The sequence below is a fragment of the Saimiri boliviensis genome, chromosome 14, assembly GCF_048565385.1.
Source record: "Saimiri boliviensis isolate mSaiBol1 chromosome 14, mSaiBol1.pri, whole genome shotgun sequence".
In the NCBI taxonomy this organism is placed as follows: Eukaryota; Metazoa; Chordata; class Mammalia; order Primates; family Cebidae; genus Saimiri; species Saimiri boliviensis.
In genome coordinates this window covers 19037634-19065519 of record NC_133462.1, presented here as the reverse complement: position 1 = coordinate 19065519, position 27886 = coordinate 19037634, and the positions used below count along the sequence as shown (strand labels likewise).

General features: G+C 41.4%; 1 protein-coding gene across 8 annotated transcripts; it reads left to right on the top strand.

Moving 5' to 3' along the window:
• On the top strand, positions 1–27886 carry ZNF793 (zinc finger protein 793). Of its 8 annotated transcripts, XM_074386449.1 has the most exons (9): positions 1–679; positions 1845–1983; positions 13795–13910; positions 15007–15049; positions 15665–15760; positions 15845–15966; positions 16654–16780; positions 17581–17676; positions 20621–27886. In XM_074386449.1, exons 7-9 carry the CDS (start codon positions 16747–16749, stop codon positions 21601–21603), a joined length of 1113 nt encoding a protein of 370 aa, XP_074242550.1. In that variant the 5' UTR covers positions 1–679; positions 1845–1983; positions 13795–13910; positions 15007–15049; positions 15665–15760; positions 15845–15966; positions 16654–16746; the 3' UTR covers positions 21604–27886. The 8 variants fall into 8 exon arrangements, with proteins under 8 accessions (XP_074242550.1, XP_074242551.1, XP_074242548.1 ...); XM_074386450.1 differs by having other exon boundaries at positions 15665–15966; XM_074386447.1 differs by lacking the exons at positions 15665–15760; positions 15845–15966 and adding an exon at positions 11365–11495 and having other exon boundaries at positions 20621–27885.

The following is a 27886-nucleotide window of genomic DNA, read 5'->3' as shown; positions in this document are numbered from 1 at the left end:
CGTCTTTCACCCTAATAGAAAAGCAGGTCTCTTCGCTGCTCTCTAACTCCTAGAGCCAGCTCAGAAAAATGTTTTACATTGTCATAAGGGAGCTCTTCCTCGCAGAGGCCTCACCCATTGCACGTAAGAAGCTGTAAAAATGTACGCGGCCATCTTACGGAGCTGCTGGAGACAAAGAAAGCTCAGCTCTGAAGTCTGGGCGTCGCCATGTCGGTCACAGGAGGTTTTGGCATCTCAGATGCTGAGTTAAGAGCAGAGACGACATTTCTGTTTAGAGACCCAGGGAAACTTGCTTCTCCCTGTCCTAAAATAGCCTGATCTTTTGGTCTAGCAAGGGGCTTAATTATCTGTTGTACGGCACAGCTTTAAACATGGCCGCCCCCAGTAAGAGTCAAGCGGGAGCCGCCATCATGTCTCCCATTACAGCTTTGAGAAACCCAGAATCCTGTTCTCTGGAATGTTGCCGGGTGGCGGCTGATAGCCTAAATGTCGCAATTGAGTCTGCGCACCGGCCATTCAGGATGGGACGACCTTATACCGCAGTGAGGCGGCGTGGCAGGACGATCAATTTCGGATTAAGGGCACAGATCCAGCATAAATGGGAAGGGTAGGTTTGAGAAACGGTCAAACCTGGGGACCAGTGGAGGAGAGTGACGCGGCGACTACGGTGGCCGACTGGGTGAGTTATGGGTGCTCGTAAGGTTCAATGACAAGGGGACTGAAGGGTTAAGAGATTGGGTGTCTGAGCCTCGCGGGGCCTCAGTGGTGGCGGGCAGAGGTTTGCGGGAGTCAGTGGCACTGTCTCTGAAGACGATAGATTGGGAGTGTGTGGGAATCAATAAACGCGGGTTCTGTGAAATGTCTTGATTTGCAGGGTGCATAGTGGCCAGTTATAATGGTCTTCATGGGTCTGGGGCCAAGTGCGATTTTTCAGATACAGGTTTGGAGAGCTTTAGGGTTAATGACCGAAGCCTGAGAGGATCAGCGATAGGAGGTTCTAAGTTCTGTGGGCAGTAATAGTTTGGGTACTAGAATTGGTGACTGTGGAAACTTTGGTGTCCAATTATGAGGGGGGTCATTGGTGATTAATGTTTGGAGAAATGTTTTGGGCCATCGGTGATTGAGACGTCCTTCATATTATGCGTGGAGGATCGGAGAGTATTAATGATTCGACTTTTGTAGATCAGGGAATGGAGAATAGAGTCAAGTCTGCTTATCTTAAAGGTACGCCTCAATGAGGCTCGGTGATTCGGACTGTCACTTGTGGGTGGGGGTGGGAGTGTGAGAATTAACAATTAATCCCCATTCGTTGGGATATCATCGGCGATCAGTGTGGGTTCATGACTGGGATCTGTGTGATTCACTGGCAATCAGATCTGATCAGTGTGCTTTGTAGTTACTGACCAGTAGTCTTTCCTGGTCAGATCTGAACATACAGGAATATCAATGACTATGAGAACCTCAGAGGGTTGGAGATTCGAGGCCTGTGATTGGGGACACTATGTGTCTGATTAGGAGGCTTATAGGGGTTGGTGTTGAGGCTCCTGAAATGTGGAGATTGCGGATTGGAAAATCACAGATTTGAGGCTGCAAGCCTGCCTAATGGAAACACATTTCACTCACATGACACTCCTTAGCTGAATAGCAGCCAGTTCCTCTCCACCAAGGCCCATCTCAAAACTCTGTTTTGAACACACCCCCTTTTTATTGTTTTCCACGATAATGAAAATAATTTGAAAGAATTACCTGCTAAACTTATCTAAAGTAACATGTTACTAAAGATGTGGCTTCTATTGTTCTTGTTAGGGGTCTAATGCGTATTTTTTCCTAATGTTTCCTTTAAGGTTCTTTCTGGCAAAGGTAATGACCTATGCATCGGTGACAGCATCCCACGAGTGAGCCTGGTTTCTGGCAATCCATTCTGACTCTATGACAGCTGGGATAGATGTGACCTTGCTTGTGGTTAGAAAACAAATTTACTAGGTAAGTATCTAAAATGATAATGTGGGCTGAACGCGATGGCTCATGTCTGTAATCCCAGCACTTTCAGAGGCTGAGGTGGGTGGATCATTTGAAGTTTGGAGTTACCAGTCTGGTCAACATAGTGAAAGCTTACCTCTACTAAGAACACAAAAATTAGCCAGGTGTGGTGGCAGGCACCAAAGGTCCCAGCTACTCTGCAGGCTGAGGCAGGAGAATCGTTTAAACCCAGGAGGTGGAGGTTGCAGTGGACCAAGATTGTACCACTGCACTTCAGCCTGGGTGACAAAATGAGATTCTGTCTCAAAAAATAAATAAAATAAAATAAAATGATAATGTAAAAGATATGGCTAAAAGAGCAAACTGAGAGTGTTTAGAAAATACTTTTATCTAGGCTCAACTTAAAAATAAATTATCAAAGGAAGAGAAACTAGATTTGGAATTTATTGTATTCTGAGCATCTTTTTGCCTTGTCCTATATATTTTAGGCATGGCCATGTTTAACCTCAATCAGTTCCTTATAAAGTCCTGGCAGAAAAATTCAGAAAAGATAAAGCCACAAGAACCACAAAACAAAATTTAAAGCTACTTTTAGAAACCTTTCTTCACTGAAATTGAAATTGAACTATATTAAAACAGCTGAGATAGGATTTCAAATGAAATACAAATAAGATTTTAAAAAATAGATTTAGTGGGGTTGGGTGTGGTGGCTCATGCCTGTAATCTCAGCACTTTGGGAGGCCAAGGTGGGCAGATCACGAGGTCTGGAGATCGAGACCATCCTGGCTAACACAGTGAAACCTCATCTCAACTAAAAATACAAAAAATTAGCTGGGCGTGGTAGCATAAGCCTGTAGTCCCAGCTACTTGGGAGGCTGAGGCAGGAGAATAACTTGAACGTGGGAAGTGGAGTTTGCAGTGAGCTGAGACTGTGCCACTGTACTCCAGCCTGGGTAACAGAGTGAGACTGTCTCAAAAAAAAAAAAAAAAAAAAAAAAATTTAGAGGCTGTAAGTGCAGTTTTGTTACATAGATAAATTTCATAGTGGGGAAGACTGGGCTTTTAGTGTAACTATCCTTTTAATAATGTACACTGTACCTATCTCGTAACTCCCTTCATTCAGAGTTACCAGCGTCTATTATTCTGTTTTCTATGTTCATGTGTACACATTATTATCTTATAAGTGAGAACATGCAGTGAGACTTTTTTTTCTGAGTTAGGAAATAAGATTTGAACCATTACTCTAATGAAAAGGTGCAATGCCAAAACAATATTTTAACTTTAAAAAATTACTGCATTTGATCTTTATGTAACCTTCAGACAATGCACAATGCCTCTTAAGAAATAAAGGCAGCTGAATGCTAAGGCAGGTAATATCTTTCAGAACCCATGTTTTAGTTTTAAAGGCAGATAGTCCCTGTTTTTCATTTGCACAGGATGGAAGACAGATAGCTGCTTAACATGGGTGAAGTAATAAGCCATGGTAAGGAGTTTGGATATTTTTTTTCCAAGTTGATTCCCTTCACCACCTACACTGTGCTTAGTGCCAGGTTTCAGAGTAAATAATTTTTTTTTAAGTTTTTTTTTTTAACATAAACCTTTTATTATGTTATAAGATATATGCAAACATGTATGTAAATATGTAGCTCAATGAATTCTTGCAAGGGAATGCCTCTGGGTAATGCACTCAGATCAGAAAACAACATTGTAGCACCATGCCCCCATGATGCCCCTCCCAGTCACTACTCTGCCAAAGAGAAGCATTCTCCTACCTTCTAACCTTACAGATTAGTTTAGTCTGTTTTTGATCTCTAATTTAATGGGATATTCATTGCAGGGAGAAGCACCACGGGGAGAGGCATGATGTGGCTGTGTTTGAACAGAATTTCTAAGCTTGAATCGAGATAATTTCATTTATATAACAGACGCTTTTTCAGACCACTAAATATTCCTTTTTTGGCCAGGCATAGTGTCTTGTGCCTGTAATCTCAGTGCTTTGGAAGGCTGGGGTAGGAGGCTCACTTGAGGCCAGGAGCTTGAGACCAGCCTGGGCAACATAGTGAAAACCCATCTTTACAAAAAACTTAAAAATGAGCTGGACAGGCTAGGTACAGTGGCTCACATCTGTAATCCCAGCACTTTGGAAGGCCAAGGCAGGTAGATCACCTGAGATCAGGAGTTCAAGACCAGCCTGGTCAACATGGTGAAGCTTCATCTCTACTAAAAATACAAAAAAAAAAAAAAAAATTAGCTGGGTGTGGTGGCAGGTGCCTGTAATCCCAGCTACTTGGGAGGCTGAGGCAGGAGAATTACTTGAACCCAGAGGCAGAGGTTGCAGTGAGTTTAGCTTGTGCCATTGCACTCTAGTCTGGGCAACAAGAGCGAAACTCTGTCTCAAAAATTAAAATTTGCTAGGTTGGGTGGCTCACACTTGTGATCCTAGCTACTGGAGAGGCTGAGATGGGAGGATTCCCTGAACCTAGTAGTTTGAGGTTGCAGTGAGCTATGATTGTGCCACTGCACCCTATCCTGGGTGACAGAATAAGACCCTGTTTCAAAAAAAAAATTCTTTTAAAAAATTGAGGCATAATACACATGTAGTCAAGTGGGTTTATCTTTAAGGTGTAGCCCATTGAATTTTTACATTACAGAATCCTGTAACCAAAGCCTAGATCAAGATATTTATCACTTCTAGGACCTTGAAAGTGTCCTTACTGGTTAATACCTCCTGCCACCCCAGGAGTAACTAGGGTTTAATACAGTAGATTACTTTGCCTGCTTTTGAATTTGAATTGAATTTTATATGTCCCCTATGAATCTACTTGATTGGCTCATATTCATTGAATTTGATAGGATTCCATTTGAATCATATAAATAATGTGAAGCCACGGCATTTATACCATGAGGAAATTTTATTAAATTTTGAAACCACATGAACATCAGGACAAATTCTAACCTGAAGGCTGGGCATGGTGGCTCACACCTGTAATCCCAGCATTGGGAGGCTGTGGCAGGCGGATCACTTGATGTCAGGAGTTGGAGACCAACTTGGTCAACAGAGTGAAACACCATCTCCACCAAAAATACAAAAATTATCTGGGCATGGATTTGAGTGCCTGTAATCCCAACTACTCAGGAGGCTGAGACTGGAGAATCATTTGCACTTGGGAGACGGAGGTTGCAGTGAGCTGAAATTGCACCATTGCATTCTAGTCTGGGCAACAGATCAAGACTCTAAAAAAAAAAAGAAAGAAAGAAAAAAAAAAAGAAATTCTAACCTGAAGTTCTGGCTTGGCTATCTGAGATTGCCTCTTTTCTCTTATTCTCTCTGGAAGCCAAAAACATACACCGTGAACTAGGCCCTGAGGGTTGGGTTTTTTTTTTTTTCTTTGAGACTGAATCTTGCTCTGTTACCCAGTCTGGAGTGCAGTGGTGTGATCTTGGCACAAGGCAACCTCTATCTCCCGAGTTTGAGTGATTCTCCTTCCTCATCCTCCCTAGTAGATGGGACCACAGGCATGTGCCACCGTGCCCAGCCAATATTGTTGCGTTGATTCCAAAAACAGGAAAAGGTGGTATTTCAAAAGAAAACCATAGCTCAACCTTCTTATAAATGTATATGCAAAATTAGTAATATGTTAAATAATGCATTATGACTGAGAGGAAATTTATCCTAAAAATATAAGTACAGTAAGTTCAGTATTATTTCAATAATTTATTAATGAATTTTGCCATTTTAATGGGACAAGGGAGCATACTATAGCCACATCATAGATGGGAAAAAAGTATGTGATAAAATTCAACATCTGTTCTGGATTTTAAAAAACAATAAAAGAGAACAATTTGGATTTTTTAATTTTTTAAGACAGAGTCTTGGCCGGGCGCGGTGGCTCAAGCCTGTAATCCCAGCACTTTGGGAGGCCGAGGCGAGTGGATCACGAGGTCGAGAGATCGAGACCATCCTGGTCAACATGGTGAAACCCCGTCTCTACTAAAAATACAAAACACTAGCTGGGCTTGGTGGTGCATGCCTGTAATCCCAGCTACTCAGGAGGCTGAGGCAGGAGAATTGCCTGAGACCAGGAGGCAGAGGTTGCGGTGAGCCGAGATCGCACCATTGCACTCCAGCCTGGGTAACAAGAGCGAAACTCCGTCTCAAAAAAAATAAATAAATAAATAAAGACAGAGTCTTACTCTGTCACCCAGGCTAGAGTCAGTGGCGCTATCTTTGCTCACAGCAACCTCCGACTCTCAGGTTCAAGTAATTCTCCTGCCTCAGCCTCCAGAGTAGCTGGGATTATAGGCACCTGCCAGCATGCCTAGCTAATTTTTGTATTATTAGTAGACACGAGGTTTCACCATCTTGGTCAGGCTTGTCTCAAACTCCTGACCTCATGATCTACCCGCCTTGGCCTCCCAAAGTGCTATGATTACCAGTGTGAGCCACCACACCCAGCCTGGATACTTCCTTAACTAGATAAGACCTTCTATGTCTCAAGTGAAAAGTCAGTCACAGATGTAATGGCAGAACTCTGCATATGTTCCCATTCAAGTGAACAACCTGTCCCTGCTTTAGTTTGCCTTCTTCTAGAGTACCTGCCATTGCAGTCAATCAGGTAATGAAGTAAGAAACATAAATATTGGACAAGACAAGAAAAAGTGTATTTGTGGATGAAATAATTGTCTATCCCAAAAGCTCTAGAATATTAACCATTATAGTTATTAAGGAAGTTCAGTAAGGTGATTGGTTTAAAATGACTATGGGAAAATGGATTGATGACTTTTTAAAGTTGCAGTCAGTAATTAAATGAATAAAAACATGCCATTCAGAATGGTAACTGAAAACACAGTTGACTATGCAGTAACAGATATAAAAAGAAGATTGGAGTACCCATGTGAAAGCATAAAACATGACATTTTGAGACGTAAAGGAAGTCTTGAATAAATGTTGAAGCCTTGTTCTTCGATTGGAAGGCTCAAAAATTTTCAAAATTGTCAACATTTTCTTATATGAATAGACAAATTCAGTATAATGTTACTCAAAATATTAAGAAGGGATCTCTTTGCTCCAAATTTAGCAGAATAATTCTATAGTTTATGTTGAAGATGAAACATTTGAGAATATCTAGGACATTTATGAAAAATAAATAAGAGTTAATGTGCTAGACAAAGCTTTAAAACATACAGCTTCGGGAGGTAGAAGCTGTGACTTAAGAGGAAGTAAAAGTTGAGAGAGAAGATACCGAGTTCACTTTTGTGTATGGCAATGAGAGATCTATGATTAGATCTCTCTACTCATAGATTTGTGACTAAGAGCATCCAGATGATGGTATCTATATGGGAAAAATATGGCTTTTGAGTTCAAATGTTGGGGACTAATGATGAGAATGTGTAAGTCACAATCATGTCACAATGTTGAGATGGTGCCCATCAGATGGCTGCCATGCTGCTAGAAGAGTGACTGACTGCAGGGCACTACTGCTTTCCAAGACTGACTTTTTTTTTTTTTTTTTTTTTAATTTGGATTCTTGCTCTGTCACCCACACTGGAGTGCAGTGGTGTGATTTTAGCTCACTCTAACCTCTGCCTCCCAGGTTTAACCAATTCTCCTTCTCCAGCCTCCTGAGTAGCTGGGACTAAAGGTGCATGCCACCAAACCCTGCTAATTTTTGTGGTTTTAGTAGAAATGGGATTTCACCGTGTTGGCTGGGGTGGTCTTGAACTCCTAGCCTCAAGTGATCTGCACACCTCAGCCTCCCAGAATGCTGGGATTATAGGCATGAGCTACCATGCCCGGCCTAAGACTGACTCTTTACCAAGAAAGATAATGATTGACTTCATCTTCAAGTGGGTTCTTCCCACAGTTGCTCAGTTTTAGGGAGGAATTGGGGCTGAGGGAGGAAGGGAACTTTGTTTTTCACATTTCGTTACTTGATCAGGATAGGTGGCACTGATTTTGTCTGCCACACTTGGTTCTGTGTGCAGATGGGCATCCCCAGTAGGAAAAAATACATTTTTAAAGAAAAAGAAAAATGACTAGACTAATTTTATCTTGTTGTTGAAGGAAATTGAAGAAAATATTCCATATAGTTTTACCAGATGTATCAAATTACTGTTTCTTGCCTTCATATTTTAGTCTATTTCTACAGCTGGAGGTGATCTTAGTTGTATTCAATGAGCACATTAGGCCAGGTGTGGTGGCTCATGCCTGTAATCCAAGCTACTTGGGAGGCTGAGGCAGGAGAATCGCTTGAACCTGGGAGGGTGGAGGCTGCAGTGAGCCAAGATCGCACCACTGCACTCCAGCCGGGCAATGAGAGATAAACTCTGTCTCAAAAAAACAAAATGTGGACATCAAATATTGCATTGTTCTTTTTTTTTTTTTTTTTTTTTTTGAGACAGTCTCACTCTGTCACCAGGCGCCAGGCTGGAGTGCAGTGATACAATCTCGGCTCACTGCAACCTCCACCTCCTGGGTTCAGGCAATTCTCCTGCCTCAGCCTCCGGAGTAACTGGGACTACAGGCGCACGCCACCACGCTCAGCTAATTTTTGTATATTTAGTAGAGGTGGGGTTTCACCATGTTGGTCAGGATGGTCTCCATCTCTTGACCTCATGGTCTGCCCACCTCGGCCTCCCAAAGTGCTGGGATTACAGGCTTGAGCCACCGCGCCCAGCCTGCATTGTTCTTTTAGAAGACTAACCTGTCTCCGAGAGGCAGCAAGACTGGGAAGTTATAAACCCAGTGCTACAGCCAGGCTGGTGGGATCTGTATCTCAGTGCGGCTGGGTGCTAGTTCTTCACCTCTCTCGGCACTGTGCCTTTATCTAAAAATGGAGTAGGACTCGGTTTAGAAGGCAGTGTGAGGAATAAATGAGTCAATATGAAGAAATAACCTTACACAGTGCCTAAGTTGAGATCAGGGCTCAATAAATACAAGCTAGTTTTGTTTTTTTTTTCTATTTCCATCAGTCCTATGATGTGTCATACTTTTATTTGTCCTTCCTACATAAGACTATGCTTATTTTGATTTGTCATTATTGTTGTTATTATTATTCCTATTATTCAAATAAATATATAATTATGAGGCTATTGGAAAAGTTAGAAAATGAACACATCAAAAATGAAATGTAAATTCCTTTCAATCCCTTCACTCAGAAAACAACTGTTAATATTTTCATAGATTTGGACTTATAATCTTAAAAATAGAATTATGCTTCACATTGTATGTTCTGACTTGTATTTCCTACTTCAAAATACATCACAAATGCTCTTCCAAGTCAAGGAGTATACCACTCCATTACTATTTCTTTTCTTCTTTGTTTCTGAGGTGAAGTCTTGCTTTGTCACTCAGGCTGGGGTACAGTGGCATGTGCAGGCTCACTGCAATCTCTGCCTCCTGGGTTTAAGTGATTCTCCTGTCTCGGCCTCCTCAGTAGCTGAGATTACAGGTGTCTGCCACCACACTCAGCTAATATTTTCTATTTTTAATAGAGATGAGATTTCACCATGTTGGCCAGGCTAGTCTGGAACTCCTGACCTCAGCTGATCTGCCCACCTCGGCCTCCCAAACTGCTGGGATTACAGGCATGAGCCACCATGCCTGGCTTCCATTACTATTTCTTTCTTTCTTTCTTTTTTTTTTTTTTTTTTGTGATGCAGTCTCACTCTGTCACCCAGGCTGGAGTACAGTGGCATGTTCTTGGCTCACTGCAACCTCTGCATCCCGGGTTCAGGCGATTCTCCTGTCTCAGCCTTCTGAGTAGCTAGGATTACAGGCGCCTGCCACCACAATCAACTAATATTTTCCATTTTTAGTAGAGATGAGGTTTTGCTATGTTGGCCAAGCTAGTCTCGAACTGCTGACCTCAGTTGATCCGCCCACCTCGGCTTCCGAAAGTGCTAGGATTACGGACGTGAGCCACTATGCCAGGCCTCCATTACTATTTCTATTGCCTGTCTTGGGTTCTATTCTGTCACTCACCAATATCAGCCCACCAGTCTTTTAATTGCTTTGTGCGGTGGCTCACACCTATAATCCCAGCACATTGGGAGGCCAGGGTGTGTGGATTTCTTGAGTCCAGGAGTTCAAGACCAGCGTAGGTAACATGGTGAAACCCTGTCTTCTCAATAAAAAAAAGAAAAAAAATATCAAAAATTAGCCAGGTGTGCTGGTGCTTATCTATAGTCCCTCCTACTCAGGAGGCTGAGGTGGGAGGATCACCCGAGCCTGGGAGTTCAAAGCTGCAGCAAGCGTGATCATGCCACTGTACTCCAGCCTATCTCAAATAAACAAATAGATAAATTAAAAAAAACATAAATGATTACTGGTACATTTTGATTGCTTCCAGTTGTTTTACTTTTGTAAGCAAAGATGAAGTGAACATCTTGTACCTTTATCTTTTATTTTAGTGAGACTAATTAGTTCCTTGGGACACATTATTAGGTGTCAAAGAGTGGTTAATGAGTGTGCACTCTAAAAGTTCTGATATAAATGCCCTTCAGGAAGCTGGAATGTCCTGCCCTCCTACCAGCAATGTAAGAGATACAGTTTGCATCTTTGCCAATCTTATAAGCTAAAAAGACCATTTTAATAATCTCGTGGAAAAGACTTTTACTAAAAATACTACCAGAAGCAGAAAGTATAAGGAAAAAAATCAACAAGTTGATAATTAAAAATAACCAGAAAAATTTCCTTGATATTTGAAATTTAATAAATCCAGTTTAAGGACAAATGACAAATAAGGACAAATGCCATACTATAAAAACATGTTTATAACAGATATGACAAAGGATTAATATCCTCAATATATAAAAAGCACTTGTAAATTAATTTTTGAAAATAACTCAGGAAAATCGTAAGTTAAGAGCATAAACATTTTTACAAAAGAAATGCAAAAGACCAATAAATACAGGAGGAAAATGTCTTTTTCCATCAGAAATTAAAGAAGGGTAAAATAATAAATAAGTGATGGGGAAACTGAGACACAGACAGACTAAGTAACTCATTCAACATCACACATCAGTAAATAGCAGAACCTGTGTTTGAACCCAGGTTGTCTGGCTCCTGAGTCTCTGTTTGACAGCCTCTTTCTGTTTCCACAGGTGAGGAAACAGGCCTAGAGAGGCAAAGTGGCTAGCCTAGATTCCCTCAGTCAGAGGAATTACTTGGCCTCTAGCTTGTATCTGAGTCATTCCCTGGCTCAGGGAGTGACTCAGACGCAAGGGTCTTTGTGGAATTTTCCCCTGCCCCAGTTCCAGAGCAGAGCCATTACTCAGGTGTGTCTCCTGCACAGCTCTACAGGCTTTTCCCCCTGAGGCCCCAGGGAGTGTTTGGGGAGGGACGATTGGGTGACTGCCACCATGGGATCTGCTTACCTTCAGGTTTTCTGGGTGCCCTTCAGACCTTTGGCTCCTGCCACCTTGCTGCATGGTAGGGCTCTCTAGCTCCTGCCAGCTCAGAACCACAGGACGTTGGTCACAACATCTACAGAAGACCCTGCCAAGCCCTGCAGGTGAGTGTGAGTTATTGTTGAGATATGGAGCTGTAAGCACCCAGGCAGGCCATGTTAAAGACCTTCTGTCCAGGAGAAGGGAACTTGGGACAAAAATTCCCTCCTGAAGGAATCACCCAGGCCGCATACCTCTTGTCAGAGCAAAGACGCTCACGTAAAAGAAATAGCTTCATCCCTGAGCCAGAAGCGGAGCAAGACCCAACCTGAAGACCTTACTCTTTCTAGGGACTCTCCTTGGCTAAAGGATGAGAGGAGGGTTGGGCCAAGAACCAGGGAGAGAGAGTGAAGGGAGAGGTAGGGAGGCCGGAGTCTCACTGCAGGTGCGATAGGCATGTTCTGTCGGGAGTAGGGGACATCCACCTAGCCCAGTGCGTTCTGCTATCTTGTGGTATGGGGTGTGGCCAATCTGCTCCTTTATTCTTGCTGGATCTTTCTAGACTGAGCTGCTCTCCTGTCATTTTTGGCACCTCACCTGGCCTTTTGAAATGTGATGGATTCACTCCATTTTGACTCAGTAGAAAAGACCCTGGATTCTCAGAATGGTGGTGGCGGCAGAATTTATGGACCTACTATATATTTTCTTTTGTTTTGTTTTGTCGAGACGGAGTTTCACTCGTCGCCCAGGCTGGAGTGCAATGGTGCAATCTTGGCTCACTGCAACCTCCGCCTCCCTGGTTCAAGCAATTCTCCTGCTTCAGCCCCCTGAGGAGCTGGGATCACAGACAGGCACCACCACGCCTGGCTAACTTTTATATTTTTAGTAGAGATGGGGTTTCACCATGTTGACTATGATGGTCTCAAACTCCTGACCTCAAGTGATCCACCCATCTCAGCCTCCTAAAGTGCTGGGATTACAGGCATGAACCACTGTGCCTGCCCAGTTTTTGCTTTTTGTTTTGTTTTGTTTTCAATTAAACATTTTATTTGGAAAATTTTTTCCAAAAAAAAAGCAAGAATATTACTGTGGGCTCCTATGTATTCCTTACCTAGGTTCATCTATATAAAGCCATATTTGCATGTGCTCTCTCTCTATACAAATATGTATATATATATATATATGATTCTGTCCTGTCATAAATATATATATCATTCTTATTCTTTATTTTCTTTAACTGCTTAAGACTAACTCGCAGACATGATGCTCCTTTACCCGTAAGTAAGTACTTCAGGGTATATTTCCTAAGAATGAGAACATTTTCTTTTTTTTTTTGAGACGGAGTTTCGTTCTTGTTACCCAGGCTGGAGTGCAATGGCGCGATCTCGGCTCACCGCAACCTCCGCCTCCTGGGCTCAGGCAATTCTCCTGCCTCAGCCTCCTAAGTAGCTGGGATTACAGGCACGCGCCACCACGCCCAGCTAGTTTTTGTATTTTTAGTAGAGACGGGGTTTCACCATGTTGACCAGGATGGTCTCGATCTCTCGACCTCGTGATCCACCCGCCTCGGCCTCCCAAAGTGCTGGGATTACAGGCTTGAGCCACCGCGCCCGGCCAAACATTTTCTTATATAACCAGTAGTTTTCAAAACCCGGCAGTTAACACTGATTACTAAGTCAGTATTATAACCATTTAATAATCATGATAACTAGACTAATATAGAATAAAGACTAGACTAATCCAATCTATAATCAGATGTCAACTAATACTGTCACTTTGTCACTTTATAGCAACTTTTTTTTTTTTGAGATGAAGTCTCCCTCTTGTTGGAATGCAATGGTGCAATCTGGGCTTACTCCAGCCTCTGGCTCCCCGTTCAAGAGATTCTCCTGCCTCAGCCTCCAAATTAGCTGGGATTATAGGCACCTGCAAGCACACCTGGCTCTCTCTCTCTATATATATATTTTGTTGTTGTTGTTTTTGAGATGGAGTTTCGCTCTTGTTACCAAGGCTAGAGTGCAATGGCGCAATTTCGGCTTACCGCAACCTCCACCTCCTGGGTTCAGGCAATTCTCCTGCCTCAGCCTCCTGAGTAGCTGGGATTACAGTTGTGCACCACCATACCCAGCTAATTTTTGTATTTTTAGTAGAGACGGGGTTTCACCGTGTTGATCAGAATGATCTGGATCTCTTGACCTTGTGATCCAACCACCTCGGCCTCCCAAAGTGCTGGGATTACAGGCGTGAGCCACCGTGCCCGGCCTTATATATTGTTAGTAGAGACAAGGTTTCACCATGTTGCCCAGGCTGGCCTCAAACTCCTGACCTCAGGCGATCTGCCCACCTCGGCCTCCCAAATTGCTGGGGTTACAGGCATGAGCCACTGCGCCTGGCCCTATAGCACCTTTTCTTCTTCCATTGCAGGTTTCAATCCAGGATCATATGCTGCCTTTAGGTGACACGTCCCTTTAGTCTCCTTTAATCAAGAGCAGTTTCTCAGTCTTCGTCTTCCATGAGGTCGACATTTTTGAAGAGTATAGGTAGGTTGTTTTGTATAGTGTAACTCAGTATGATTTTGCCTGATGTCTCCTCATTGATTCGGTTCATGTATGCATTTGGAGTATGAATGCCACAGAAGGGATGTTGTACCCTTCACAGGAGGCACATGATGTCTTCTATCTCATTACTGGTCATGTTAACTGAGCGCTTGACTAAGCGATACTGCTAAGTTTCTCCAGGGCAAAGTTACCTTTTTTCCTTTTTTTTTTTTTTTTTGAGGAGGCGAAGTTTCACTCTTGTTACCCAGGCTGGAGTGCAATGGCGCAATCTCGGCTCACCGCAACCTCCGCCTCCTGGGTTCAGGCAATTCTCCTGCCTCAGCCTCCTGAGAAGCTTGGATTACAGGCATATGCCACCATGCCCAGCTACTTTTTTTTTGTATTTTTAGTAGAGACAGGGTTTCACCATGTTGACCAGGATGGTCTCGATCTCTTGACCTTGTGATCCACCCGCCTCGGCCTCCCAAAGTGCTGGGATTACAGGCGTGAGCCACCGCGCCCGGCCTTCTTTTTTCCTTTTATCATCATTACATGTCTTGGGGTGTGGGGCATTTAGATACTATACTAACTATACTTTATGGTCTATGCTTTATGACCTATACAATATTTCAAAGTATTTGAAACAAACAAGAGATAAAGGATATTTATTTGTTTATTTATATTTAATTTTCGAGACAGGGTCTTACTCTGTCACCCAGGCTGGAGTGCAGTAGTGGGATCATGGCTCACTGCAGCTTTGACCTCCTGGGCTCAAGCAGTCCTCCCACCTCAGCCTCCTGGGTACCTGGGACTATAGGCATGCAACACCATGCCTGGCTAATTTTTTTATCTTTTTTGTAGAGACAAGGTTTTGCCATATTGCTCACTCTGGTCTCTAACTCCTGGTTTCAAGTAACTCTCCTACCTTGGCCTCCTAAAGTGCTAGGAGTACAGGTGTGAGCCACCACGTCCAGCTAAAAGCATGGATTTTTGTATAAGATTTACAAAGGGAATTTGCAATTTCCAAGACAGGCCTAGTCCCTCACACACTGTTCTCTGTTTTCTCTTTCTCCATCTTCTTCCCCCAACATGTGTACAGGTGTCAGATCTTTTTCGAAGAACAGAAAATGATCAACTACCAGGTGAGTATCACATTAAGTATCCCAGTTTTCCTTCCTGGGGAAATTGTCCTAGAATAAAAAAAGGATGCATTGTAAGTATGTACAGTTTGTATGTACATACAGTTAGTACATACATACAGGCTGAGTTCTCAGGAAAGCAGACTCATAGATGGAGATTTTTCTCACAGGAGTATCATTAGGCATGCTCTTAGAAAGCATATTCTGTTTATTTACATCGGGTATACCTCACATTATGATTTTAGTGGTTACTCTAGGGATACAATGTAGATTTTAACTTTTCACAGTTAAAGTTAGCATTATACCGCTTCACATAGAATGCAGGCAGCTCACCTCATGCCTTCTAGAATATGCTTTCTGCATAGACTTCTTCTTTGATAGAGTTTTCATTGTCCTAAAGTCTATCATTTAATTAGTGGCAGACCTCTGTGTGCTTTTTTTTTTTCTTTTTTTGAGACGGAGTCTCGCTCTGTTGCCCAGGCTGGAGTGCAGTGTCGTAATCTTGGCTCACCGCAACCTCCGCCTCCTGGGTTCAAGCAATTCTCCTGCCCCAGCCTCCTGAGTAACTGGGACTACAGGCGCCTGCCACCACGCCCAGCTAATTTTTTGTATTTTTAGTAGAGATGGGGTTTCACCGTGACAGCCCGGATGGTTTTGATCTCCTGACCTTGGGATCCACCTGCCACAGATTCCCAAAGTGCTGGGATTACAGGCGTGAGTCACCATGCCCAGCCTCTGCATATTTTTCTCTTGTTACTAAGTAACTTGCCACCCCTAAAATCACTGTTTTGCCCCCAGGCCTTTGTTCATGCTGCTCCCCTGCATAGAATGCAGTTTTCCATCTTCCTGCAGAGAAGAAAGACTCAGCTCTCCATATCCCTGGTCTTTGAGGAATAACCAGACCCTGAAAATTTTAACAGGTCATTCACTTCTCTATATGCCATAGCCTGGATGTCCTGCCATCACAGCTCTTGTGATACTGTTACTCTGATGGTTTTACATGTTGCTCTCTCTGTGCCAGACAATGGGCTCCTTGGGGTCAGGACCCTTTTATGACTGAGACCGCAGCAACCAACACTGGGCGAAACACACAGTAGGTCTTCAGTGTTTGTTGACTCAAAGTATGAATGGCAATGGTAGGTAGCTTCCAATGTGATTTTCATTTTCCCCACCATATATAACACAAAGCCAAGAACATAAAAGGCCTCCCAGATAGATGATAAGCTCTAACCTGTAACTGTAATGAAAATCAATACCATCTCTTGCACAAACACTTTTATTTTTAGATGGAGTCTCACTTTGCCACCTAAGCTCGAGTGTAGTGGTGTGATTTTGGCTTACTGCAACCTCCAACTCTTAGGTTGAAGTGATTCTCCCACCTCAACCTCCCAAGTAGCTGGGATTACAAGTGTTCACCACCATGCCTGGCTAATTTTTGTATTTTTAGTATACATGGGCTTTCACCATGTTTGCCAGGCTAGCGTTGAACTCCTGACCTCAAGCGATCTGCCCTCCCAAAGTTCTGGGATTACAGGCATGAGCCACCATGCCTGGCCCTGCACAAACATTTTTTTCTACATGACTTAATGTCATTTTTGTTTCAACAGACACCTGTGTCATTCCAAGATGTGGTTGTGGGCTTCACCCAAGAGGAGTGGCACTGGCTGAATCCTACACAGAGGGCTCTGTACCGGGATGTGATGCTGGAAACCTATAGCAACCTCGTCTCAGTGGGTAAGAACACCTTCACCATACAATACAGATTATGTTTGAATGATTCCTTTCTCAGTTGCTGAAAGCAACTGAAGTACTTTGGGAGACTGAGACAGGTGGATCACCTGCCCAAACTCAGGAGTTTTAAACCAGCCTGGCCAACATGGTGAAGCCACGTCTCTACTAAAAATACAAAAATTAGCTGGGTATGGTGGCAGGCACCTGTAATCCCAGCTACTGGGTAGGCTGAGGCAGGAGAATCACTTGAACCTGAGAGGCAGAGGTTGCAATGAGCAGGGATCTCACCATTGCACTCCAGCCTGGGCGACAAGAGCGAAACTCTGTCTCAAAGAGCTGAAGTACCTAGAACCTCTGAAATATTTATTTAGTAATTAATTTAATGGTTATCTAGCACTTTTCTATGTGCCAGAAACTGTTTTAGCCACTTTAAAAATGTTACCTTATTTCATCCTCATACAAGCCTTTTGAGCTAGTTACTGTTAGTACCACTCTTACAGATTTAGAAATTGAGGCACAGAGAGGTGAAGTAACTTGCCCAGAGTCACCCAGCTAGTACATAGCAGAATCAGGATTTGAACCTCGGCATCTGGCAGCACAGAATACATTCTTACCCTGTGCTGCCTCAGTGGGTGTGGCTTGAGTTTCCATGGTCCTGGATTACTAATCCTTTTGGTTCTGGACAAGGTGTGTGTTTAGTCGCCTCCCAAGTATAATGTCTGTTGTGCAGCCTTTAAAGCTGCCTGAGAGGCCCTGAAGACCAAGGAGCTCAGCCCAAGGCCTGGATCATTTCCCCGGAACAGGTTACGAAGGCACCAAACCAGATGTGATCCTCAGGCTGGAGCAGGAAGAAGCACCATGGATTGGTGAGGCAGCATGCCTGGGCTGCCACTGTTGGGGTAAGTGTGATAAATCTAGCAAAAGGGGTCCTGAAGGAGGCTGGCACCTTTGGAATTTTGTTCAGCGTTCTCTTAAAAGCCTTGACTTTCCTCTGAAAGCTTCAGCCGCATGAATGACTCTTCCTCTTCCATGCAATCCCACTGCCCATCTGAGTATTTTTCTTGCCTCTACTTGATGGCATCTCTGCCCTTATGTGCTTAGTCCATCTCTCTTTCTCCAGAATCTTTCACATGCAAGTATTCTTGCAAATAAAAGATTCTGTGATTCTCCTCTTCCTGCTTCCTATTCTCTGTTCTGACACTTTCCAGATGAAATGCTTCAGAGCTACCTGCCGTATACAGTCTCATTAACCATCCTTTCCCTAATTTCTGGACTCAAATTTAAATCACTCCCATAGAGGACTGCGGGATCAGAGAAGAGGAAGCAGTGAATTCCATGTTGGGGTGGGCAGGTGTAAAGGAAATTGCTGAGCTGGACCATCTTAACCACCGCTGATTAACACGCAGACCAACTGCCCCTCTCCCTTCAGCTCTGTGAAACATTCCAGCAATACCCATGGTACCCTGAGGGTTGATGGATGGCCCACTCTTAGGGATGCCTCTGAACTTTTGCTTCTGGGGCTCTCTGGGGTGTCTTTCTCCATTAAACTGTACTCTTCAGTCCTCCTGTGATGTGGTATCCTGGTTATCAGCTGCCCTGCTCTTCTTTCTTCTCCCTTCTGAAAATTTCATAACTGCAAATTCCACAAGAATGTGTCTAGTCAGCCTCCCTTTTTCCAACTACTCTGTATTCTCTATTTACCTGCCTCAAACTCAGCCTTTTCCTTCCAAAGAACTATTGTATTTTCTGTTTTTCATAACTTGATCTGGTTTCCAGTGATGTAACCCTCTCAAAGAACTCATCCATTCTGAGAGTACATGATCTTCACAACCAGCCTCTTTGCCATGTTGAGCCCTTTTTTCTCCCTTGCACTGCCCAGCCCCTCCATTTAACCAGTCTGTGGATTACACTACAGGTGTGCACTTACCTTGTTCTTTGTGTGTTAAAAACTAAAGTCATCTTCATTTGTCCTTGCTACCCCTGACACACACACACACGCACACACACACGCACACACGCACACACACACACACACCCCACACTTCATCTTGGTTTTATTCCAGAGCTTTGCTACCATGTGGTCATTTTGAATCTTCTGCCTTTACCACTCACTCTAACTGTTCCATTCATATGTGTGGTTTTGTTGATTTTTTCCTTCTGAGAAATGGCTTTAAATCTTCCTCTCTGCCTTTTTTTTCTTTTTGAGACAGGGTCTCACTCTGTCACCCAGGCTGGAATGCAGTGGCACAATCATGGCTCACTGCAACCTCAACCTCCTGGGCTCCGGAGATCCTCCCACCTCTTAACATCCCGAGTAGCTGGGATTACTTTCGCGTGCTATCACACCTGGCTAGTTTTCTTTTCTTTTTTTTTTTTTTTTTTTGGTAGAGACGGGGTTTTGCAATGCTGCTCAGGCTGGACTCAGACTCTTGAGCTCAAGCAATCCACCTGCATCAGCCTCCCAAAGTGCTGCAATTACTGGCATGAGCCACCACACCCAGTCCCTCTTCACTTTTAATTTTCCGCTGTTGCCTCCTACAATCAGACCCAGATTATTTGATTTGATGACTGAATGTCTTTAAGTGAGGGGTTATTAATTATTTTTGTGCCATGGACTTGTTAGGCATTCTTTTGAAGGCTATAGACCTCACTGCTACATATAAAAATTCAACAAAATTCATAAGATTATAAAGCAAATTACTAAAGTACAATAATTATCAAAATAAGAAGATAGAAAATAGTTACCAAAATATTGTGAAACTGTGCAATATAATAGCAGATGTACTTTTTAATTTATACATTAATGAGGTCTAGCATCAGGTCTAATAACTATCATGATCTCCAAGAAGAGATGTTATAAACGTAATCATGTGGCATGGAAATAACACTGTTCACAAACTAGTACCAAGTCACAGGAACTGCTAATACTACTGGTTTAGTTGTTCATATTCATGGTCAAAGGCAATGTTCAATTGTAGTTAGAACTCAGTGAAAACAAAGATATAATTTCTTTTTTTGTTGTTTTCTTACTATAATTTCTTTTCCATCAAAGTTCACAAGCCCCCTGATTTCTTCCCACCAAGTTAAGAATTCTTGCTTAAGTCCTAGTTAGCCTTGTTGATTTTATTCTTTTGTCTGGTTCACCGTAGAGAGCTTTGCCATTTATATAGTAACTAACTAGCCCAACATGATACACCCTTGGATGACTGCTCTACCAGTGCTTGTTAAGCCCCAAGGTGTGAGGAATCACCTGGGCATGTTGCTAAAATGCAGATTCTGACTAAGAAGGTCTGGGGCGGGGCCTCAGATTCTGCACATCTAACAAACTCCAAGTAAGGCCAGAATTGCCACTTGAAGACTCACATGTTGGATAGCATGGTACCGCATCGTATTTAACCTTCTTTCTTCTATAACAGGGATCAGCAAACTATGGCCTGCTGATTGGCCACCTGCTTTATGAATAAAGTTTCATTAGAACACAGCCACATTCTTATGTTTACATGTTATCTATATTTTCATGGTATGGTGGGAGACTTGAGAAATTGTGATGGAGACCATATGGCTCACAAAGCCTTTACTTTCTAACCCCATAAGTTTGCCAACCTCTGCTCTATAATATTCTATTTTCTTTGAAATTATTGCTGTCTGTACTCTATGATTGTATTGCATTCCATCTGTGCTAGTCTTCAGAATCCTCTTTACTCACAGAATGCTCTGCCCTGTGTTTGTGCTTTGGGTTATGGTTCATGTTCTGTATTGACGTGCTGTGTCCTCTTTAAATTTTGAGAGCATTTCTCAAATAGTATGAAGCTTCATAAAGATGATTCACTGTACTTTCTCCAGAAGACATCTGGCAAGTTAATATCCAGAGGAAAAGACAGCAAGACATGATTTTGAGGCAAGGTGCAGCCATAAGCAAGAAAACACTGGCCAAGGAAAAAAGCCATGACTATAGTAAGTTTGGGAAAGTATCACTTCTGAGCTCTGATCTTTTTTCTTCAATCCAGAGCCCTAATAACTGGAACCCTTGTGGAAAGAATTTGAGCCATAATTTAGACTTCATTGGTTTTAAGAGAAACTGTGCAAAAAAGCAGGATGAGTGTTATGGTTATGGGAAATTGCTTCGGTGTTTAAACCATGGTAGACGACCTAATGGAGAGAAGCCCTGGGGATGCAGTCATTGTGAGAAACCTTTCACCCAGAACCCAGCACTTATGTACAAACCAGCAGTAAGTGATTCTCTCGTGTACAAACGGAAGAGGGTTCCACCTGCAGAAAAACCCCACGTCTGTAGTGAGTGTGGGAAAGCCTTCTGCTACAAGTCTGAATTCATTAGGCATCAGAGAAGTCACACTGGGGAAAAGCCTTATGGGTGCACTGACTGTGGGAAAGCCTTTTCACATAAGTCAACCCTCATCAAACACCAGAGGATTCACACTGGGGTAAGACCCTTTGAATGCTTTTTCTGTGGGAAAGCCTTCACCCAGAAGTCACACCGCACAGAACATCAGAGAACACATACAGGAGAGAGACCCTTTGTGTGCAGTGAATGCGGGAAGTCATTTGGTGAGAAGTCATACCTCAACGTACATCGAAAAATGCACACAGGAGAAAGACCCTATCGTTGCAGAGAATGTGGAAAATCCTTCAGCCAGAAGTCATGCCTCAATAAACATTGGAGAACTCACACGGGAGAGAAGCCCTATGAGTGCAATGAATGTGGGAAAGCTTTCTACCAGAAGCCAAACCTCAGTAGACATCAGAAAATTCATGCTAGAAAGAATGCCTACAGGAATGAAAACTTAGTAATTGTGGGAAATCCTTGAGCAAAATATCTGGTTTCATTGTATGCAGGGAATTTATTCTTAGGAGAAATCTTACCATTTTAATGAATTTTGACAATGTTTTATTATCATGGAAATCATGATCTAATTGTTATACAGACTTTTCTAGAAAATACTTTGTAAAACATAAGCGTGGTCACCCTGGCATGTAAATGTTTAAAAATGTATTAAATGGAATAACAACAGAATACAAAATATCTGTGAAGAGACTTAAAGGCATATTATGGCATATTCCACAGTGAGCCATACTCACTGTGATAAAAATCAGCACTATTTTTATTTTGGAATTGTAAATATGAATTTAACATAAAATGTGAATATTACACACGTCACATAATATATAGAATGCCATTCACAAAACTTTTCCACTTTAAATATCATCATTGCCTTTTGATGTCTTAACAATACCAAAAAATAACAATAATGACATGGCCCACTATTGTTTTAAAAAAACTTTAATATACCAGCTACATTTTCCCACCTTTTTGTAATGCATGTAAATGGCTATAGAGGTTGTTATTGTCCTCTGCAGAATAATAAAGCAGTGTCTTTTAAATGTGTTTTGATAAGTTGGCCAAAAACTTTACTAAAATATAGTTATTCATATTGAAAATACAAAGCTAAGGAATAGTATAAGAACCTGATGTTGGGTACATGAAACACCGTAACCTTGACAGCCCAGCACCCTCACTATTTGATGAAATGTAGCGTCATCCTGGTTTATAGTACACTGTTCATATTTTCTTGGTCTTGCTGAAAATGTCTTGCAGCAAATTAGTAGCATAGAAACGCTATTCTATACAGGTTGTAAAACTCAAAAACGTTTCATGCGTAGACTACTGAAGGAGAATTTCTTTTCTTTCTCTCTCTTTGCAAATTAATTCAAGAACATTTTTTATATATATATAAATTTCCTTGCAAGTGCCCTGGACACTAAATCTCAATGTTTTTATTATTTCAATGTTTGAAAAGAAGTGTGCATCCCGGAGTTGCCGTGTCATCCATATAAGAAAATAAATGGCCACGTGGAATCTACATTTTTTAAGATTTGCCTCAATGTAAGATTACCTGATTCAAAATGAGAAAGGAGACATAACCACAGATATCCATATGATTTCTTAAGTGATAAAAAAAATACCTCATACAACTCTAATCAACATATTTTTTAAACAGATAAAGTGGATGCTTTTCTTATAAACTTTAAGTTAGGAAAACTGCAATAAAAAGTCGAAAACTTGGTAGAACAATTATCATTGAAAAACTCAAAAAAGTGATTACAGATCTATAATGGGAAAATGTGCCAAGCTCAGATGATTTCATGCTTAGTTCTGTCTCTTAAAGAAAGAGTAATACCAGTGTTATTTATTTTGTAATTTTAATTTTGTTATTATTTTTTGAGATGGAGTTTCACTCTTGTTGCCCAGGCTACAGTGCAATGGTGTGATCTCAGCTCACTGCAACCTCCGCCTCCCAGGTTTAAGCAATTCTCCTGCCTCAGCCTCCCAGGTAGCTGGGATTACAGGCATGTGCCACTACGCCTGGCTAATTTTTTGCATTTTTATTAGAAATGGTGTTTCACCATGTTGGCCAGGCTGATTTTGAACTCCTGATCTCAGGTGATCCACCCGCCTCGGCCTCCCAAAGTTCTGCGATTACGAGCATGAGCCACCGCACCCAGCCAGTACCGGTGTTATTTATGATATGGATGTAATACAATCCATGAACTGTGCTGCTTGTTTGTTTTAGGAAGTCAGAATAAGTATTAACACCAAAATCAAATACAGATATTTGAAAAAGAGAAAACTTCAGACCAGTTTTACTCATGAATATAGAAACAAAAATTATAAATAAAATACTAGCAGATAGAATTCAGCCATATACCCAAAGAATGGCATAGTAAGAATCATCCTAGGAATGCCAAGCTAGTTCAGTAATAGGAAATACATCAATAAAAGTAACAGCTTAAAGGAGAAGAATCACATGAACTATCAACAGATACGGAGAAAGCATTTCATACAATGTGTTAATATACATTGTAATAGATGGTAACCACTTAAAGAGGTTTTTTAAAAAAAATTTAACTGAAACCTCATAGCATATATTATGCCAAAGGCATTTTTAAAAATCAGGAATTCAGTATTGTCTTAGAGGTTCCAGTGAAGGCAATAAAAAGAAATGAATTGGTATAGGCTGCAGAAAAGGTAAAACTATCCATTTTTACTGATAATATGGTATACACCAATAAATGACAAGACTAATTATTTTTTGAGTTAAGCTAACTTTTCTAAGAAAGCGGGGTACCGAAATCAAGAGCCATTCTCCATGCTGACAAAAAACACCTAATAATTGATATGTAACTCTTTTGGAAGTACACTAAATCTCAATGATTACTTTTTGAGAATCATTGAGAAAAAATATGAAAAAACTCATACCATATATCAAAGCATCACATGTACCCAATAAATATATACAATTATATAGCCATAATCATTAAATATTTTTAAAATGTCATGCTAGATATCAGAAGATAACTTGAAGTCATTCTAATGAAATTAATATTGTATTGGCAAGGAACAAGTAAATGGAACACAGCAGAAAATTCAGAAATAGACTTTGATATATATGAATTTTTTCATATGTGAAAAAGGTGGAATCTCAAACCATAGGGCAAAAGAGTAGTTTACTTAAAAAGAATTCTGGAACAATAACTTTTTAATCTTGAAGGAAGAAATGTTGGATTAACAGCACAAAAGTAAATTATGGGTGGATTTAAGACAAAATTTTCAAACAACACAATTCTTAAAAGAAAATCAAAGGAGCCTACATGTACAGTCTAGGAGTTGGGAGAGACTAACTTTACCGACACAGGACACTAAGAAGCTACTTAGAAATAAACGTTTGAAGGCCAGGTGTGGTAGCTCATGCCTGTAATCCCAACACTTTGGGAGGCCAAGGTGGGCCGATCACCTAAGGTCAGGCTTCAAGGATAGTCTGGTCAACATAGTGAAACCCCGTCTCCACTAAAAATACAAAAATTAGCTGGGTGTGATGGTGCATGCCTGTAGTCCCAGCTACTTGAGAAGCTGAGGCATGAGAATTGCTTGAACTGGGGAGCTAGGGTTTGCAGGGAGTTGAGATTGTGCCATTGCACTCTAGCCTGGGCAACAGAGCAAGACTCTGTCTAAAAAAAATAAGTAAATAAACATTTGACTATCTAAAAGGCACAATCTTTTGAGTGACAAAAGATGCCATAAACAAAGTCAACAGATAATAGATTGTGGGAAAATATTTGTAGAGCTGATCAGAGAGAAGACACTCATCAAATGGACAGGAAAGAAAACCCAGTAGCCAAACATGGCAAAGAATATGAGGTGACACGTGAGAAGAGCAAATCTCAGTGGCCGATGGACCCATCCAAAAATGTTTATCCGCAGTAGTCGTTTGGTGATGCAGATTTAAAGTTGAAATAAGATATCACTATGTAACAGCGTTTTTAGCTGTCAGAACAAAAGATGTTATACATTGCTGGTGGAGAAATAAATTTTGAAAAGTAATACAAATTACTCTTTTGGAAAGAAATCTGGTAATATTTAGGCCGGTGCAGTGGCTCACGTCTGTAATCCTAGCACTTTGGGAGGCCAAGGTGGGCAGATTGCCTGAGGTTGGGGGTTCAAGACCAGCCTTACCAGCATGGTGAAACCCTGTCTCTACTAACAGTGCAAAAATTAGCCAGGCATGGTGGCAGGTATCTGTAGCCTCAGCTACTCGGGAGGCTGAGGCAGGAGAATCGCTTGAACCCAGGAGGCAGAGGCTTGCAGTAAGCCAAGATTGCACCATTGCACTCCAGCCTGGGCAACAGAGTGAGACTGTGTCTCAAAAAAAAAAAAAAAAAAAAATCTGGTAATATGCCTAAAATACTTTTGTCACTTTGGAGAATCTTCCCTTAGATGTAAAGCTCCAATACGTAAGACAGATGAACTTGTGAACATGGACATTTATTGTAAAATTGTTCCCAATGGCAAAACAAAACAAAACACCAATGCAAACACTAGAATCAGAATAAATCCCCATCAGTTGGGAAATTGGAGGAAGGGAAGAACTATAGTATATCCATTCCATAGAATGTTAATATAGCCATTAAGGTGGACAGATTAGAACTATGCTAGAGGACTTGAGTGGAATTCCACAATGTTCTCTTGAGTGAAAAATGCAAGATAGTAAGTTTGTTAAATATGACTCCATTTTTGTAAACCGTTAACAAAATGTCTCTAGGTGTTTATCAGCAATAAACAGGTATCTATATATGTTTATTTGCTTTTATGTGCATGGAGAAAAGTATAGAAGAGTATACATTGACTTGGAGGGAGGCGGGTAATGCAGGTAGGTTATGGGAGAGTTAGGGGTATAGGGAAAAGGAAAACCAAGAAAAGGAAAATATATAAATGACTGAATCATGTGTGATACCACAAATGTGTGAGTTAGTAGATTTGGCTGGGAATGGGGCATCTAGAATTCTGCTAATTTTGTGGGGATGTTCATGGTATATATCATTAATTGAAAAGGGCACATTTCATAATAATGTTTATGATTTTATTTTTTTTAAAGTTAAAACTCCTATGTGTGTATAGATGCATGTGGAAGTTTATGTGAATGAGAAAAGTGTAGAAAAATATACCTGAAAGTGTTAACATTCATTGGTTTCCTTGGTGAAGAAGGGTAATAAGTCGTGTAAATACTTTTGCATTGTATATTGCTTTTGTAATTTGAAAAACATAAAATAAAGGGGGAAAACATTTCAAACAGAATGAAGCTTTGAAAATGTTTCTATTTTCTAACAAGATGGCACCCTTGCTTGGTCTAAGGTTGAGGTTAGCGTTATGGAAATGGCATCTTGTCACCTTTGCTGCATTCTATTAGAAACAAGTCATAGGTCCCAGTCATACTCAAAGAGAAGGAATTACATGAGTGGAATTTGTCTTTCCAGACTACCAGGCAGCAAGGGTCATTGGGTGCCGTCTTGGGCCCTACCAACCTCATCAGGGAAACTCTTATTTGAAAGTAGGAAGGAGTGAGAACAGCAACTGTGTTGGAACAGTGACTTAAGTAAGCCACATACTTGCTGCTGGGTGCCATGAGTGCACAGATTCTAGATGTGCTTGCTGGAAGCTCTCCACTAAACAGAAGTATTCATTTACCTGCAGGTACATACTGAGTGCTTACTATGAACTGGGCACTGTTCTAGGATCTGGGGATAAAACAGTAAACAGAAAGAGAAGTGTTGATAATTAGCAGGAAGCAAATGAAATAGAAGGGGGGTTAGATTTTAGATGCAGTAACTAGGAAAGCCCTCAAAATGGCCTCTGCATAAAGACCTAAAGGAAATGAGGGATGGAATAGTGCAACTGTCTAGAAAAATGTATTCCAGGCAGAGGGAACAGCAAATGCAAACACCCTCAGGGAATGTGCCTGGAGTGTTGGAGACCAGAAAGGAAGGTGTTTTCTTGTTGAATAATAAATTATCCCCCAAACTTAGTGACCTAAAACAACAATAAATGTCTTTCATAACAATCTCTAAAAGCAGAATGTTGTTATAGATTGACTCTATCTTCAACTAGATCATAAGCTATCAGCGGCCCAGCCTTTGTCCTGCACACTACTGTGTGCCACACTTCTAGGAAAGTGTCCAGCACATAGTAGGAACTCAGTCAGCATTTCTTGAATGAGTTAAGTGAAGTAATGTATACAGGCCACATTCTGAGCTGCTGGGGAAGCCAGTATTTGTATTTCTAGTAGGCACTCAGGGGATGCCAGTGCTTATGGGTCATGATTCATATTGCCAGGAGCAAGTCTCAGTATTGTTCTTTGGAAGTAAGAATTGTAGATGTAGGGTCTGCATTGAAAGGCCTCTTCTGGATATAGTCTTCATTTTTGTTCCTAATTACTTTCATCATGTAATAATGACACACTGATTGGCAATATAGATGGAAACAGATAGATAGTTCCTAAATTTACTGTTTTTGAATGACTAATTTAGTTGACTCTTGGTTATCTGGAGACAGATTAAATGGTATGCAGTTAGCCATGGTATGAAATAACAGTGGGCCTGGTACCATGAAGAATTGAAATCACAGTAATGTAAGAAAACATGAATATATTTATAGTATCATGTAATTCTGTTGAGAATTATTTGGTACCTACTCCAGCTTGGGAATGTGCCTTGATCTCAGATGTCCAAGTAATTTTTTGGGAGCAGTGTCTGCTTTCT

What these genes read in the sequence shown, in the direction of transcription:
- ZNF793 (XM_074386448.1), top strand. An exon ending in TAGCAACCTCGTCTCAGTGG is followed by an intron (nt 16,781 to 17,580) that starts GTAAGAACACCT and finishes TCCCCGGAACAG; the next exon opens with GTTACGAAGGCACCAAACCA. An exon ending in CCTGGGCTGCCACTGTTGGG is followed by an intron (nt 17,677 to 20,620) that starts GTAAGTGTGATA and finishes TACTTTCTCCAG; the next exon opens with AAGACATCTGGCAAGTTAAT.